This window comes from Palaemon carinicauda, chromosome 1 (assembly GCF_036898095.1).
Source record: "Palaemon carinicauda isolate YSFRI2023 chromosome 1, ASM3689809v2, whole genome shotgun sequence".
In the NCBI taxonomy this organism is placed as follows: Eukaryota; Metazoa; Arthropoda; class Malacostraca; order Decapoda; family Palaemonidae; genus Palaemon; species Palaemon carinicauda.
In genome coordinates, this window is record NC_090725.1 from 88,296,953 (window position 1) to 88,316,217 (window position 19,265).

Sequence of the window (19,265 nt, forward strand, 5' to 3'; positions counted from 1 at the left end):
AGTTATACTTTCTTTCTTTTCCTGTTGAGTTTTTATATAATTATGTTGTAGGTATTTGAATGTTCCATTAAATTTTAATGATGGTTTTATTTGTTCGTTCTTTCATTTTAGTTTTGATTTCCCCAGGCATGTACTTTACCTTCTCCATTGGTTTCTTCTTCTCCACATATTTCTTTACAGCCCCATCCCTTCTCATCCTGTCTCTCTTCTCTCCATTCCGGAGACAAATTCCTTTCCGTTAGGTCCATTCTCGAAGGAAATTAACTTTTATCTTGGCTCTTCCGGTATCATCCCATTACCAGTGTGTCACCTTCTTCCAGGCCAATCGCCAAAATACGTTCACGCCTGTTATAGAACTTTCAAAATGAGATATTTTGAGATTTTTAAAGGATTGGGGGCATTCTTTGTTGCATTCAGAGATCACTTATTATGTTTGTTCAGATGAAGAGCAAGAGATGTTCCAAGACTTTTTATGTCAAGTGATGACAAATCTTTCTCACAAAAAAGGGGAAGAAAACAATACTTTGAAAAGAAATAGTTTATAATTCAAAGGTAAATCTCACGTGCCTGTGAACGTGTTCACTCTTATTTTAGAATCTTTATAACATAGCATTATTTAATTTTTATTTATGTATAAAGTTAAATGTGTGTAAATAATTACTTTGTTGATCTGTCAGCTTGCTTTTCGTTTACAAGTGTTGCCACTGTTTAGAATATGAGAATTATTGGAGTTGCAGCAGTTTTAATCAAGTTTCAAAATTTATATCTTGAATTTCAAGAATTTATAACATATTCATTAACACGCTTTTATTTATAAATAGAAGTATAATTTATCATCCTTTGGGGATTTCTTCCCTGAAATAATCTTTTGAAGCTTATGTCATACACTCGTTGGGATATTTTTGTTGTTAATGGAATTACTTTTGCTCTTTTCTCTTGCTTGGTTCGACATTATGTTTCCTGCCCTACTTTCTTCCAGAGACCATTTCCTCAGACCTTTACTGGTCTTAGTAATAGACAACGCATTAATCTCTCTCTCTCTCTCTCTCTCTCTCTCTCTCTCTCTCTCTCTCTCTCTCTCTCTCTCTCATTTCAATAAAACATTTTCCTCCCAGTGGTTGGTCTTTTACGTAATTTCCAATCGATTCGAATAATTATATTTCACTTCTTTCCTCTATCGCGAGTTCTCTTACCTGCCCCTCAGGTCAGGAAGTCCTTCGATCTATTCTTTATTCTTGTTCAGGAAACCGGCCAATTTTTCCCTCTCTTCTGTAGGCCTAACAACGATAACCTTTATCTTTTATTTCAAGACTTAGTTAACGTTTATGAAGGACTTCGCAATCATGAAAAAAATTTTGCATTTTTATATGTAGACATATTTGCTATATATATATATATATATATATATATATATATATATATATATATATATATATATATATATATACTGTATAATATATTTATATATATGTGTGTGTGTAAAAATTGCTCTAACCGGTAATTGTTTTTGGTATAGTCTTATGTCATTAGACATCATATTTTAATCAAAATCCATAAGAATGCGAAAAATGTCAACGTATTTTCAAGAAGATTAGAATATCAGATGTTTTAATTGACTGTAAAAGTGTTATTTGAATGCTAATGGTGGACTTAGTCTCTTGATGACCCTCCTGAATTGCCCTTTTATTGTTTTAAGTGAGCTTCTTAAATCCCTAAATTACCCTCCAGCATATGGGGGGGGGGGTGTCGATTAACAAGGTATTGATTGTCAACATAACAGTGTGTTTCAAGTAATTACATTAGCATAATCAGAACATCACTGTCTTACCATTAGTTTTCATTTATAATATGGCCTTCAGGTTTATTTATGACTCTGCAATAAGCTTATCCTTTATATATATATATATATATATATATATATATATATATATATATATATATATATATATATATATATATTTAAAGCGGAAAAAAATACTGAATTCGTAATACTGTGAACTTCTTGGAAAGATCATTAAACTTATCTAATGATTGATGAGTACTTTTTCAGACGAAGAGGAAACACTTGCTGCTCTTGTTTTGACGTTTGCTTGCAATGACAGTTAATGTCAGTCTAGTGAATCGTTTTGGTATTGCAAGTTTCAGAGAAAAGTGAATCATTTTCAATACTTTAGACTTTATGTATATTAGAGAAGAAATATTTTTGTTTTATTCCGTATATCGATATTCCACTTAAATATATGTCAAGCATAAGCATTAATCTTGATCAAACATTTTCCCTTCATTGACCTATTGGTGCTATTTTATTTGTTTGATGTCTATTTAGATTACATTTTAATTATGTTTTTTAGGGTTCCTTAGAAATTTGAAATATATTTCTAAAGCCAGGAATCATTGTGTTGAGATATACTTCGAAAGGTCCTTAGGATTTGTTCCAAATAGTTTATGCAGTTTTAAAGTAAATCCAGACTTTCATTTAAGGCGTTCCTTGTTTTGTAAGTCTAACGTTGTTTGAATGTGGTGACACACATTAACAATTTTCCGCATAACCAAAATGCCTTCCATGCCTTTCAGAGCATTTACACCTTCAACGGATATCTTTTATTCCTTCAGAATATTATTTTAAATATATTTACTAATGTTCATTCCGACTCGTTAAGTACTCAAATGAATTCTCATCCATTACTCCTTAATCTTCCCTCATTTCTGTGATATTTTTGTATATGTATTTCAGGATAAACTTTAAATTATTTTACACGGTAATTTCCATTTTCCCAAGTTCTTGTAAAATATTGTTGTCAAGTCTCAAGAAACTTTTAAGATTGTATTGTTACGTTGTAAATTACCTTTGACCATTTTCAACTATATTGTTTAATATCCAAAAAAATTTTGTAGCTATTTTATACTCTTGTACACAAGTACAAATCAGTTTTTTGTTTATCACAAGTCATTCATTTCAGAAGGAAACAAATTACTTTTTTACTTGAGAATGAATGAGTCACGTTCTAATTAATGTAGTTTGATGGATCAGTTGAAGCGTAACTAGCTTGCGTCAAATGAGAAAGCGTTCTTATGGTATCTCTTAGAGTGAAATGGCTTTAAAGTAGAATTAATTTCATGCGTTTGATCTTGTTACTAAGGGCTCAGACTGAAATCTCACTTGAGCTAAATAAGAATGTGCTTTCTAGCTAATTTAAGAGTGTTTTATATATATATATATATATATATATATATATATATATATATATATATATATATATATGATTCACATTATAATGTATTAGATATATTTCTTTCGAAGGCAGCTGTCTTGCCCAGTGTTCGTAAACGAAATGCAGTTGATCCATTTTCCAGCAAGCTAACTTTGTAGACTTATTTTCATTTATATAATTCACAGTGTATCAAAAAATACTGAATGAGTATGCCAAAAGGTATCGACTCGAGTTTACGTTGTCACCTCTCCCATATGGGCCCGATACGGCATTTGCCTTTTCACCGATCAGCTGGATGGATTAGTGGAGCGTATGCCTTGGTTCATTTAATCAACATTGATTATGCCGTGATTGATAGAGAATATTGACTTTGGGAAGCCTTGTACTATGCAACTTGGCTTGCCTGACATTAAAGCTGTTTGGTCTCTGGAGTCTAATTTGTTTGTAAATGTTTTCCCTGGATTCTTATCTATTAACTTATAGAAAGAAAATTTTCATTTTATTTATTAAAGGTTAATTTCGGCGGTATTTTGTAGTCAAATTATTTGGAATTTGGTGTATGTATATACTGTATATGTGTGTATATATATATATATATATATATATATATATATATATATATATATACATACATATATGTATATGTGTGTGTGTAAATTCTCTCTCTCTCTCTCTCTCTCTCTCTCTCTCTCTCTCTCTCTCTCTCTCTCTCTCTCTCTCTCTCTCTCTATATATATATATATATATATATATATACTTTATATATACTGTATATATAAATATATATTTGTATATATATATATATATAAATATATATATATATATATATTACCTCCCAGCATTTGTGGATGTCACTCTCAGACTGGCAATAGGCTTTCAAGTTCTCTTATGCTTCAGTGTTGACTCAAGGGACACACTGCACTCTTCCATTTCATACAACGAGTTGCTTCTCTCTCTCTCTCTCTCTCTCTCTCTCTCTCTCTCTCTCTCTCTCTCTCTCTCTCTCTCTCTCTCTCACTCTCTCTCTCTCTCTCTTAATTGGGAAGTTTATTGGTGTTCTTTCTTGTTATTAATATTATTATTATTAATATTATTATTAATATTAATATTATTATTATTATTATTATTATTATTATTTGAGATAAATTAGCCATATCCTGGCAAAGCTATGTAAGAAAAACCTAATTCAAAAAGCTGTGGTACTGTAGTTTTTATTTAGGAAGTTCCAGTTCTTGTAGAGCTTTATTGTATAGGGCTTTGCTTTGATCTTCATTGTCACGATTAAATTAATTTTCCAGAAGATTTTATTTTTTAAAGATTTTACTTCTTATTAGAATTACTATTATTATTCTGTTATTGTATTTAACATTATTATTATTATTATTATTATTATTATTATTATTATTATTATTATTCTCCTTATTATATTTGGAAAGGGGATTAATGACCTGCCAAAATATGGTCTGTTTCTACCCTAAAGAAAGTTTCCTTAAATAAATACTCAATTTGTCAGAATATTTTCAGACTCAGGCGTTTGGACATATCTATATGTAAAGTCATTTATTTTATTTTTATTTTCACGATGTTATTAGTATTTTTCTCGGGTTTTCTATTCAACAGGTGTCTTGTTTCTTAAATCCTGAATCTTTTGCATTTAGACCCTCCCATGCGAAATCAAACGCCGCGTGTAATGTTATGCAATTAATTCCAGCTGTAATGTCTTTCCTTGTGTAAGTTTCAGTGGCACTGTGCATCCTTAATTATCTTTTTTGCTTTGTTTTGAGCTTCGTTATCATGCAGCTGTAACAGGGAAACTTCATAAGTAGAGTGGGTGACCTGAATTTTCAGCTGATAGTTTCTCCGTTATTTATCTTTATTTTATCATGATATTTAGCCGGTTTGTAATCATTGCTGTTTCCCTTTTAAATCTTATTCTCTATTTCCTCTTTTTCCAGTGTCCTGCTGAACTTCAATCTGTATTTTGGGCAAAGGGTTATAGCATTTTTTTTTTCATGTAGGTTTGGATATTGGCTTGATTAGGGATAGTGAAGTTCTTTATGAATGTTATTTCAATTAAAGTTTTTACTCATAATTGGTTACCAGCTAGAACCTTTTTCCAATTAATTCCAGTTAGTTCTACCGCTAAAACAAAGCAATTGGAAATTACTTTTTATTAGTGAGCGATAATAGTTCAATTAATTAATAATATTAATAATAAAATATTTTTATTGCTGTACTGGGTTCCAGTAAGACAATTAGTGGACACTTAACTTTGTCATTCATTTTGACAAGGGCAACAAAATTGCTTGCTCTTAGTGTCGATAATTCTCTCTCTCTCTCTCTCTCTCTCTCTCTCTCTCTCTCTCTCTCTCTCTCTCTCTCTCTCTCTCTCTCTCTCTCTCTTTCGTGTTCATCTAAAAGATCATCTTTTTATTTGCTAATTTACTGTCGTTCCCTTTTGGATTTGATAAAGTAATCCAAAACTTAGAAGACAAGATTCATTTGATGATTTCTCCCGACTGAATTTGCATTTCAAGATATTTTTATACTGGTAAAATATCTTCCATTGAAAGGATATTAGCAATTGTTTAAAGTATCTTTTAATATCGAAAATCAAGGAATCAGTCAAACTTTCAGCAATGGAGATCATATTGCATGCATCTCGATAATTCATTATACATCGGTAACAAAGATAAAGACAGGTTGAGAATATTCTATTCTACCCTCTGGGAAATAAATAAACTTATCTTTTTCCCATTTAAAAGATATTATTACAATTGTTAAAACTATGAAAAGTATCATAATTATTATTGAAATTGTTAAAAATAATTCTATCAAAATACTAGACTGGCATTTGCTTTGAATTTTAAGTTGATAGTTTTCAAGGGAATAAATAAAAATAGTCAATGTTGTGTAGTGGTTTAGCGATTCATGCAGAAGGGACTATATTGATCATGTTTAACATATACTAATTAAATCCCTCTGAATTGCATTGGTAAAGATTTTTTTTTAAATAGGTAAGGTGAATAATAGTGGTTGAAAATTAATTGTTACTGTCACTTGAAGTGATTGCTTATCATAATAGAGGGTTAGGCCAAATGAGGGCAGCAATACTCTACTCGCTTCTTGTTCGAATTCTCTCATCCTCCCTTTCGTTCTCGATTTTCGCTATCCTTATTGTTTTACTTTTTTTTCACACCTTCTGAATAGTATTTCATCCACTATCTCATTTGCATCTTCCCTGTCAAATTTATCCTTTCATGAATGTTGTTTGGCCTAAATATTGCTAGTTTCCTTAATGTAAGTTTAATTCAAACAACATTGAGAATTAATTGCTTTCCCATTACATTTCTTCCAAATTTTTTAGATAGCCATCGTAATTAGATTTATCTATCTTACAGCAAAATTAATAGTTTGTTATTAATCCGAATTAAAAACCTTTTTTTGCTGATGTAACTAGGTCCTGGTTACTTCAAACTTCATTAAGTTTTTATCTACCTAGGTTACGCAGTTGTTGATGTATCTGGTAGCTATTCGAGTGTGGTGGGTTGTATTGGTGGTAGATAAGACCACAGGACTTGCACCATTCCAAAAGTACCGGAGGGCAAAACCGATTCTAGTTATCCCTCCTAAGGGAAAATTTATTTAGTTGATATATATATATATATATATGTATATATATATATATATATATATGTGTGTGTGTATATATATATATACATATATATATATATATATATACATACATATATGTATACATGTGTGTGTATGTAGGTATGCATGTATGTATGTATATGTATATATATACATACATACACATAAATACATACATACGTACTCTAGAAGTTTTATTCCAGCTGTGACCAAGCTGAGGAATGATCTTCCTAATCGGGTAGTTGAATGAGTAGAACTTCAAGAGTTCAAACTCGCAGCAAATGTTTTTAGGTTGAACAGGCTTACATAAGTCCTTTTATAGTTTTATATGAAATATCTGTTTTAATGTTTTTAGAATATTTTATTTTAATTTTCATTACTTATATCGTTTATTTATTTCCTTTCCTCACTCGGCTATTTTTCCCTGTTGGAGCCCTTGGGCTTATAGCATCTTGCTTTTCCAACTAGGGTTGTAGCTTACCTAGTAATATTAATAATAATACTAATAATAATACACACACATATATACATATATATATATATATATATATATGTGTGTGTGTGTGTGTGTTCGCGCGCACGCACCGGGCCATGGTCAAGCGTGTACATGATAAAAAAATATAGTCAAGGAAACAGAAATAGAGACATAATTATAGAACTGCATTTTCCTTTGATATTAGTAATACCATCTAACCGACCATTCCTGTGTAATGAATAGGAAAGTTCTGCCACATGCACTTGGCTTAAATTATATTTTTAGCGCATTGGTTAGGTCGTGTTTAGTTGTTATCATTAGACTAATAGAAGGGTTAGTATTGAAAATATGTTTAATCTACATACGTTTGACGGAATGAAGATACCATGGTCTGAGTTTGGTACGCAGTTTCTTTCCACACCCCAATATATATATATATATATATATATATATATATATATATATATATATATATATATCAATATATATATATATATATATATATATGAGAAGAAGTACATATGATACTACACTTAGGTGAAGAAGGCTAAAGTTATATGTAGCTTTTAACAACCTTGCATGTAAAGAAACGACCGTATGAGGAAACAAGAGATTAGAGGATACATTAGTGTATTGGAATTTGGTGTAATTGATAATGTTTTGAAATTGATACATAATTACTTGCTAGAAGCAATGTCTAAAAACAGATAAATGAAATTAAAGCCTTCAATTGAATATACTTTAGAGAATGAATTTTATAAAAACAATTTTCTATCCATATAAGTTGTCACTTAATTATTAGCATAGTATTGTTTAAAAAGATACCAGATGATATCTAATGATGTTATCTTTTTCGTCGTTGCTCCTGGGAACTTGTTGCTTACCTCTATTGTAGGAACACGTTCGGTCTCGAACGCTAAACTCGACGTGTTTGACTGTGCTGCCTTTAGCATCACTATGAAACTCTCCGTCTTCCTCTGTATTTTTCCTGTAGCCGGCATATGTTTGCTTAAGTAAATTCAATTGCATCTTCCGTACAGTGATAAGGGTTTTTGCAGCTTTTTACCCTCTGTACCGCTTTCTATAAAGAATATCAATAGTTGTAAAATAAAAAAAGATTTTGTCCTCGGAATATGTTGGTTTCTCATACCACAACACGAGAGGCAATATATTTACCTTCACCAACTTCGTTATGAAGGCTATGTTTCGATAGGCGTGTGTTTATTTGATAGCCGTGTATTTACCTGTTTATTTATGTGTTTATGGTTCGCATAACTCTAAAACTATTAGAGCGAATCACATGAAATTTGGTGGGATGATTGCCCATGATCCAAGGACAATTTCATCGGATTATGGAAATTATATGGTCAAAGGTCAAGTACAAGGCCACGAAAAGGTTAAAAGCGTCTTTTTTCAATATCATAACCAATTTTTATATGATTTGCACGGAACTATCGCTAAAATGTGCATAATTCAATTGCCTATCTTGCGATATACAACATAATATGGGCGAATGGATGTGCTCTGTCGACTGCCCGTTCATGTTGGGAATCTTACGGATAAATAAACGTTATTATTGATTTAAAAAGTATGAGGAGATTTGATGTTAAGCAACGTTGAAATTAGATAGAGTAGATTAAAAAAAAAACCGTTAATGTGTGAAAATACGTATTCGGGAAAAGGAAGACATAACAGATCCATTGAAAAAGGTCAGAGAGAGAGAGAGAGAGAGAGAGAGAGAGAGAGAGAGAGAGAGCTTCTGTGTGAGTGTGTGTGTGTAAAGGGGAAGGGAAAGAGAGAGGGAGAGGGAGCGAGAAAGAGAGAGTAAGGGGGGATGGGTATTATCCAGACAGACGCTTTCCCATCCAGTCTCCTACGGTAGCCTTCCAGTCTGTCGTTTCACGTGTTGGCGGGAAGAGCGCAAAGTGTTTTGCTGTCCACCTGCACGCACTTTCTCTTCTAAGAAGCTACGCACCTGCAAAAGAAAGCTAGTTTCGAAAAGGGTATTCTGCCAAACACCTGTGATTTGTGATTTAGGGAAAGAGATGTAGAGATAACAGGACCAGAAGATATTTTTGCCTTATAAATCAGAGATGATGTTTTTCAGTGATGTTTTTATACTTTAGAATTCCCTCGTTCTTTTTTATTGTAGATGGGTATTGGAATCCAAGGTCTTTAGGGTTTGAGAGATGATAACACTTTGAAAGAATTTGAAATGTCAAGAAATTGTTTTAGAGAGTTTTGAGAGCCATATAATTTTATATTTTCATTATCACTTTCACGGTAATGAGGGTAAAGGAATTTCGAAAAATCAATATAGGTGGGAGACAGGGGTGTTGTAGCAAAGTTTTTTATATATGTCTTCCTTGAATAAATATCTGTGATAAAAAAGTTCTTTTGATCCATCACGGAGAAAATTGTTTTGAACTGTTTTGTGCCATTTGTGTTCAGATGCTCTTTGTATTCTTGGTTGCTAAGGAAATGGGCCAATACCTATGGCTATCTCTCGTATTTTAAAAAATCTAATAGCTTTGCTTCGCAATTGAAGGGCTTCGAACCTATTTAATTGAGCCTTATTATAGGCAAGGGTTATTATACTCACATTATTACGACTCATGTATGTTGATCGCAAAATATCTTTTATAACCGGTTCAAATGGGCATGTTAGTGGAATTTCTACAAATCTAAAGGAATTCGGACTTATTAACTGGTACTGCGGTTGTGCTTTATATGCGGCTACATTTCACATAAGTATGGTATGCAAAGATTCAAGAGTATGGTAGATTCATAATTATTTACTGAAATAACTATATATCTACATATCTGTCTGTGTGTGTGTATATATATATATATATATATATATATATATATATATATATATATATATGTATATATATATACATATATGTATGTGTGTGTGCGCGCGCGCAAATGCATGTGTATATCTGTCTTTATTAACATTTATTTTCCGTGTTACGCCGGCGGACATATGACAAATTCAAATTGGCTACAAGATTTCCTCTCATATTATAGTGAATCAGATGTTCCAAGGTGAAAAGGGGATAAATAAATTTCAGAGAATAAGAAGATCTGAAACCATATGAAGGTAACACCTTAAAGATATTAAGATTTAATAGTTATGAATTAATAGAATATGCAAGTAAAATATTTCGTTGTTTCATGCGAAGAACATTAGGAAAATCCTTCATGGCTTTTTAGTTACGTTGAAAGATGCAAAGATAGTAAGTGGCTGAGTTGAAGCGTACAATTAGAATGTATTTGCTAGGAAGAGAGAGAAGTACCGTGCTGGATAGATGGCCTGGAGTGGGTATTTAATTAGAGGGAATTTATTTCTCAGGAAGCGCGAGTTTGTCTGGAATACTGAGGGGATTGGAGCATTGTCTATAGGTAGGTTCGATTTGCTGACAGTGAACCATTTGCGTAGCCTAAGGTGCAGCTGATGTTATAGGGATAGATTTTCAAGAATTTATTCGATCTTCTGTTTTTGGGGTGAAGGAATGCAGACGTTGGTCACTTTTCTCTTTTTTTATTTCTCGAATGAGCGTCTATTAAAGTAGGTATCTCAGGTGCACACACACACACACACACACACACATATATATATATATATATATATATATATATATATATATATATATATATATATATATAAAGAGAGAGAGAGAGAGAGAGAGAGAGAGAGAGAGATTCTAACAAATCATGAAAACGAATTTTACCGGAAGATATTGTTGCGATTGAGTATAGCAGTATGGTTTTGATTTACTTTTATGCGTAAGATTGATTGTGAAATATTTATTCTTTTAAATTTTCTTTTAAAAAATATGGTTCTTAACATTTAAAAATGATAATTCAGGACAAAATCCATAGTTACTGTCCACTATTGAGAACTTAAAAACGGTTCATTTGTAGTTGACATTCATGGTTTATGAATGATTCTGGCTTGAATAGTTGAGAGAGAGAGAGAGAGAGAGAGAGAGAGAGAGAGAGAGAGAGAGAGAGAGAGAGAGAGAGAGAGAGAGAGAGAATTCCAATATCCAAGAGACAAATAAAGGAAAAAAAGAGAAATTACCACAAGAAAAAATGTCACCTTTACCCCCTTTTTTACGTCTGTTCGCCTGTTGACCAGCAACGTCGCCAGATCCCACACACAGAATCAAAGGGGAGGATTTATTTATAGATCAACTCCCCCCCCGTCCCTCCAAAATGGCCGAGAGCTTAGGAAAAGGGAGTTGTAACGAGCTCACATATTCCCTTCCTCAACTCCCGTGCGTCGTTCATTTCAGTCGAATACCCTTTGCACAGAAGTTATGATCATACGCAGGATTATCAAGACTTATTATTGTTAATTGTAATAATTATTATTATTATTATTATTAGTAGTAGTAGTAGTAGTAGTAGTAACAACACCTTGTTGTTCGAATAATGTTTCGTAAGAGCCTTTTATGTTAACGCAAGTAACGTAATAATTAGCAGAAATAGCAATTAAGTCCAGCTCTCCATTTCCTCGCATAATATGCCTCGTTGGTTGCACGAAAATTACATGACAGTTGTTTATCAAATGCCTTTTCTCTTCTGTCATGCAATTCTTCTCTTATTTTTTTTATCGTCAAGGTTATAAGATCTAGTTGGTTTGTTTATTTATTTGTCTGTCTGTCCATAGACATCAAAACTACTTGACGAAATTCAACTCCTAGGTCATGGACGGCCCCATTAAAATTTGGAGATTATCCGGATCCAGATTCTAGATCAGGGTTTGCATTTTTGCCACTCTTGAGATAACGCCAAAACAAACAGATGGGTTTTGACAAAATTTACACCACAGCTCGATCTTAGGCCATGGGCGACTCATTTAATTTTGGGGATGATCTGGTTCCGGATCTAGATCCTAGATCCGGATTTACATTTTTCACAATTTAAAACAAAATGATGGATTTTAACGAAATGCCCACTACATATAGATCTTAAGCCATGGGTGACCCCAGTAACTTTTGGAGATTATCCGGTTCCGAATCCAGTTTCTAGATCCGGATTTGCATTTTTCACAATTTTGAAGATTACTTCAAAACAAATTGACGGATTTTGATGAAATGTGTGTTTGTGTGTCTCCACTAAGCCATGGGCGACTCCAGTAACGTTTGTTGATGATCTGGTTCCGAATCCGGATTCTAGATCTGGAATAGCATTTTTTCATAATTTTAAAGATTAAGTCAAAACAAGTTGACGGATTTTGATGAAATGTCCACCACAGATAGGTCATAGGCCACGGACGGTAGTGATGATCCGGATCCGGATTCTGGATCAGGATCAGGAGTCTAGGTCAAGTGCAATTCCAATGTCTTTCTGTGTCAATAGTACCCTGTTACGGAGTTGAGAATTCTCTGATTGCTCTTGTTTTTATAGTGATTTTCTTTCCAGTTTCTTCTTTAATACTAATCCGAATACCATTTTGCTTATGGGTGACCTATATGCTTTCATTTACACCTTAAGACGTTATCAAATCACTAGAATAATGTTGACCCTAATTTTAGGTAAAAGAATATATATATATATATATATATATATATATATATATATATATATATATATATATATGTATGTATTTTTTTTTTTTTGCTGGGATAAAGGTGTCTTCATATCATCAAAGTTGCTGAGGGAAGAATCTGAAATTGTCATAAACCTAATATAATAAGGAGCAAGTGCCTGGATATATATACAGTATATATATATATATATATATATATATATATATATATATATATATATATATATCCGGTCACGGTCAGTGGCATTGCCAGCTGTATAAGTACTCAGTCTCTCCCCATAACTCGGGCAAGGGTCGCGTACACTATCAGTATTATTGTAATAATGCTGAGGATACCTTGCTATCATTACTATGATGCGGCTGGCACAACGGACATGCTCCAATAGCTCACAAATATATTTATGTAAAGATAATAGTATGAGTACTGGTGTTCTTATTATAGTTGATGCAGTTTTGTCTTGTAAAGATATCCTAGTAATGGCTTTTATTTTACTGTTTTAACATCGTAGGACATATTTCTTTCATAGCGCTATATTTTAGTGGAAATTGTGAATGTGGTCGTCATTTTACTAATAAAAAGTGTAGCCTTTTGTATCATAAGATTATTCTGTGTATTTTGATTATTTTCGTTTTAATTGAAGACACATAACCTTTTTGGTTTCTATATTTTTGCGTTTCTAAGCCTTAACTCATAATTTTTTTTTGAGTTTTTTTTTTATTATTATTTGTTATATCATTTTTTCATGATTTGGGAATCAAGAATAGATTAAATTTGTTGGGGGAAGAAAAGCGTCTTACCGCTAATTCACACCGATTTATTGCTATGCTTTTAACACTCCTGAACTGAAGTAAGAATACTGCTAATCGAATATGATATATGTTTCTGGCAACAGAAACTAATGAAAGGCAAAACATTATCTTCCATATCACAAATAAATGTTGAAATTAACCGTAGTTCCAAATGAGCTCATGTATGATTCTCTACACGGAATGTTCAAATTATAAGCAACTGGTGAGTATGTCGCTAAGTGCCACAGCTAATTGAAAGTGATGGGAGCGTTCCAATTTGGTACTAATGAGCTTAGACCTGAAGGGTGAAAATACTTTTAGTTATGCATGGTCGGTTTTAATTAGTTAATAGCGCATACGGTCAGTGGTAGATCGGGCCAGGTAAGAAATTACAGAAGATTGCTCTATGGGAAATGAAATTGAGAGAGAGAGAGAGAGAGAGAGAGAGAGAGAGAGAGAGAGAGAGAGAGAGAGAGAGAGAGAGAGAGTTGTTATCTGATAAAGAAAGTGACAGGAACTCAGTTAATGGAATAGTGATTGCTATGTAAAAGTGAAATGCTGAATATCAAAATTTGACAAAAATACGCTACGGGAAATGGAAAGGGAACAGAGAGAGAGAGAGAGAGAGAGAGAGAGAGAGAGAGAGAGAGAGAGAGAGAGAGAGAGAGAGAGAGTTGCTGAAGAAGGGGAGTAAGGGAAATGAAAAACAATTGTAAAGTTTTGTGACCTGAAATCTCCTGAGTAAATTGCGCAGTTAGAAATAGCACTCAAACTGATATGTTGGAGACGTTGCTTTGGACATCATTTATTTCGTTAGTTGCATTTGCTATTTTTCAGTGGAATATTTAGTGCTTTTTTAATTATTTTTCCTTCGAAATACATTTTCGCTGCATGAATAAAAAAAAAACATTATTTACGTTATAGTGAGGCCTTGTCTTATATCAAGCGTAATATTTTATGTTTAGACAATTAAATATATTTTGCCTTTTAATTATCTTTTTCTGATTTTTATTTCTCTTCAGGGAGGTATTTTTTGCCGTTTATCTAAACGTTTATATCTTTGCTGTGAAGTATTAAATGTTTTTCAAACAAGGGCTATTTACATCCAAAAAAAGGCTTTGTACTTTGTACCCTTTTAATAATTTCTCGTGTTCAAATTTTTTTTTTTTTAAGTAGATGCTGTTTTGATATTAGTTTTAAATTGCTCTTTCCTAGAAAATGAATACATTAAAGAATAGATAATAGCTAGGTTCTGCTGAGTATTTGTACTTATAAGTGATAAAAGGATTTGTTTCTTTGTTAGATATAGCCAAATATAATGTTTATTGTTTTGACAACGATTTTATTTTGTTTCATGAGGGTCCTTTCTGTTTAAGAAAAAATATTCAGTAAGATGTTTATTTAAAACCTTAATAGTTTTTTTCTATGAAAGATTGTACCTCTTATTGCAGTATGCAGTTTATGTTTTTATGGAAATTGTGATAGTCTTTAATGCAACATTCTCCTTTTATTTGAATGACAACCTTTAACTTTATTCCATCACACCGGCTTCAAGGTTAAAAGGTTTATAACGGTTTTTTTTTTCATTCATTGAGTTCTGAACCAGTACCTTTATTGACAGGTTTTTCCAACTTTAGATGAATTGTCATTTGTGGTATAAAATGTATAGTTGCCCGTATTGGACATTTTTTCTTTTGTTTTGATGTTTTCAACACCTCCTCCTACGTCTATTGAAGCAAAGGGCCTCGATTAGATTTCGCCTGTCTCCTCTATCTTGAGCTTTTAATTCAATACTTCTCCATTCATCATCTCCTACTTCGCGCTTCATTGTCCTCAGCCATGTTGGCCTGGGTCTTCCAACTCTTCTAGTGCCTTGTGGAGCCCAGTTGAACGTTCGGTGAACTAATCTCTCTTGGGGAGTGCGAAAGCATGCTCAAACCTTTTCCATCTACCCCTCATTATGATGAGGGGTAGATGTTTTACTCCTTTGTAATAGACTGAAGGATTGCGCAACCAATTTAGGTTTATATAGTTATCATTTATATTTCATTGGTTGAAAATTATTGCAACAATCTTATGCCATTTTGGTTTTAATCATGTCACATTAAGCACTTTTGCTTTGTTATTTGAGGTATTTGGTTAAGGATCATCAAAGTATTGACTTTATTGGTCTTTAAATATTACTTTAATAGAATATAGCCAGTTGCCTAACAGATTATGTTGATTGAATTCGCTGGGACAGATTACAGACTGGCCGATAAGTATGAAGGGATGACCACATCAAAAGTTAACAATGGATGGTGGAGTAAAAGTAGAATGACTAACAGGAAATTTGTTATTTCTTTTGTGTTATAAATTATTCTGATCTTTACATAGCAGTAGTCCGGTGTAAAATAAAGAATGCCGTAGGGGGAGTAGTTACTCCAAAAAGGAAGAACAGTAGAATTGTGACTTGAAAGTAAAAACGGAAAAGTACAGAAAAAGTATAATATTGAAGAATGTCTTGTGAGTGGTTGTGACAGTTTCAATATATATATATATATATATATATATATATATATATATATATATATATATATATATATATATATATTATATATATATATATATATATATATATATTATATATATATATATATATATATATATATATATAACCACGAAAGGGAACGTAAAAAGACTACTATATTCATTATTTTCGTCTTATTGATAACATCAACGGACTCACGATGATATTAAGTATACAAGGGTATCGTTCTTATACAGGAGAATATAATTCCCGAATTGGTGAGATTTTTCTTTATTTTTTAGACTAGGTTGATGCTTTCAGTTTGGTCCTCACAAATGTTTTGGTTTCGTTCTGTTAATGAGGGTCTGGTTATTGTAAAAGAAAAATTCAATCTTGGGTTTTCCATAGAGAAACGATAAAATGATAGTATCCCTCCTTAGACGTTTTGGTAAACCAATTTTTCATATTTATAAAACCAAGCAGTAGCTTACCATACATACATTTCGAAATTATTTTATTTTCTTTATGTACCATGGGACACTAAGAATATGCAGCCCCAAGTACTTAGAAGACAAGTTTACCAAAAATTAAAGTAACAGCCATTAATATCTGCTTTTTTTCAGAAAACTGAATGAATTGGTTCCATTTAGGTTTTGAGTATTTTTAGGAACATGGGGTAAGGAAGAGTTGGCGAGTGTCTAGGTGAATGCAAATAGGGGTTTTGTGGAGAGGAGAGAAGTGGTTCCTTTTCTGGAAGCTACCAGGGAAAAATATGAAATCGATCAAATTACAATTTCATTGCAATAACTTTAAATATATCCAATATTTGTTGAATAAAGTTTCAATGCTAATGTATCTTGTGTTCTAGTCTTGGAGTTAGGACTCATTCAAGGTAGAAAACACACTGGCAAAATCTAACCGAGGCCCTTTTCATCAATAAGCCAGGACAGGGGTCATCAACCTGCGGCACTTTCAAGGCACTTTTGCGGCTCTAAACACTAAGCTAACCTTTTTATCCATTTAAAACAAAAAAATTATGTAACATTCATAAGTTAATATTTTTTCATTTTATTAAATTTCAAAGGCATATTATAGGCACCAATATTACTGATATTTTAAAATTTACATGTGAATAAGCTTCATAGACTTGAAATATTAAATAATTTTCTATTTAAATAATTTTAATCTGAAATTACAAGGAAAATAATGTTTCATGCCTTTCAGAGGTGTGGTCATTTGAAAGGAAGCTTGCAGTGTTTGTCAGAGATTTTGAGAAAATAGTGTTTGTTCACTTTCCATCACTGAGGAAATACAAAGAATCTGCAGATTGTGAGGTTGATATTGATGCCATAAAATTTTCTTGAAAATGGAAATGGGGTCTAAAGGACGTGCCCAAGAATGCAAAAGTAGAAAGAAACCTCGTCCTTTCAGATCAAACCATTTTCGCCAGATATATCTGAACTAAGTTTGTTAGTCTTTACTAATGTGAACTAATTAGAGTTGGAGCTTCAAATAACTGGTTGCAGTAAAAAGTTAGGGACATCAAAATTTAAAGTTTTACTCTATGATCTAGTCTTTAGAAACACAATAAGCCACATTAGCTAGTCAACAAAAATGGGGGAAAATACTAAATCAGAAAAGATAAGACTGTTAATGAGGTTGGAATTTGCATTACATTACCAGACTTCTTCAAAAATACGCAGTTTTCATTTAGGGTTCTCTTCATTTTCAGATTTGTGAGAACAAATATTTTCAAGCATGAATTTCATTAAAGGAAAATTAAGAAGTACATTACACAATGAAAGCAGTAGATCTTGCTTAAAGCTGATAACTACTTCTTACTCTACGAACATTGACCAGCTCTCCAAGGGATCATAGGAACACATCTCACAATAAAAATCTTTATGTATTTAACTCTTATAGAAAATTACATTTTAATTTCCAACAAGGAATGTCTTCTAAGTCGTCAGAAAGTGATATAATTTTCATGAATACAGTGTTGCTTTCCTATTGTAATGCGGTGACTGCCATAACAAAAACACTGATACTATTAATAATCTGAATTTTTTGCATTCTTATATATATATATATATATATATATATATATATATATATATATATATATATATATATATATATATATATATATATATAATATATATATAATATATATTATGTGAATATGATATATATATTTTCTAATTTTAATAATGTACTTCCACCCTTCAAATTTAAAGGTATGATCGTATAACTTCCAAGAATACAATGTACTCTTTGTTTCTTTTGTATTTTGTGACCACAACAATCATCTTTCATACTACTGGTACTACATGTAACAAAGATTTGTTAGATGATTTATGAGTGCTAGCATTAAAAAGAAAGTGTAATACCCGAAAGATTATATTAACTATTTTCCTTTTGAACATAACTGCTGCTGTATGATAAATAATATCACTATGATTAATTTATTAAGTAGGCCTACTGAACTATATTCTGTAATGTCTGAAGTACAGCATCTGTTGGTTTTAGACCTTAGTATACTGTTTTTGTCATTGCGGCTCTACAATACTAAATTTTTATGATTCTTTGAATAAATGGCTCTTCTAGCCAAAAAGGTTGGTGACCTCTGGCCTAAGAGATGATTATGATGATGATGATTAAATGAATAGAGCTAAGAAAGCATTGTATAGTGTCAAGGTAGAAAAAGAAGAAGCGATATGTAAAGTGAATGCGTTTAGATTTCTTAACCCTTTGGAAAAAAAAAAAAACATATGTGTACCTTGAAAAATGAAATTGATTAAGAATAGCCGTGGAAAGGGCAGTAATGTATAAAGTGTTCCTTGTTCAGAATGTGATAGGTTTCATATCAACCAAACATTTAAAAGGCTTTCTGTGAGAACAAAATAGCATACGATTGTCGTATCTAGGGAATCCGTTAATAGTGCTTTGGCCGTCTACTGGTTAAGATTAAGTCACAGAATCCTTTTTGAATTTCTGTACCCAATGTCAGAATTCAATTCTAAGCCATTGTCTGTATTTCCGTAATCCTGCCTCGGGATCAAA

General features: G+C 32.1%; 1 protein-coding gene across 1 annotated transcript in view; it reads left to right on the forward strand.

Moving 5' to 3' along the window:
* The window catches only part of LOC137649725 (uncharacterized), a 343,172-nt gene extending 325,085 nt beyond the window's left edge, over positions 1-18,087 (forward strand). The window contains exon 5 of the mRNA XM_068382683.1: positions 17,935-18,087. Within this exon, the coding sequence (XP_068238784.1) occupies positions 17,935-17,974 (40 nt within the window). The 3' untranslated portion in view covers positions 17,975-18,087. The remainder of the gene's footprint in view (positions 1-17,934) is intronic.
* Positions 18,088-19,265: the final 1,178 nt, after the last annotated feature.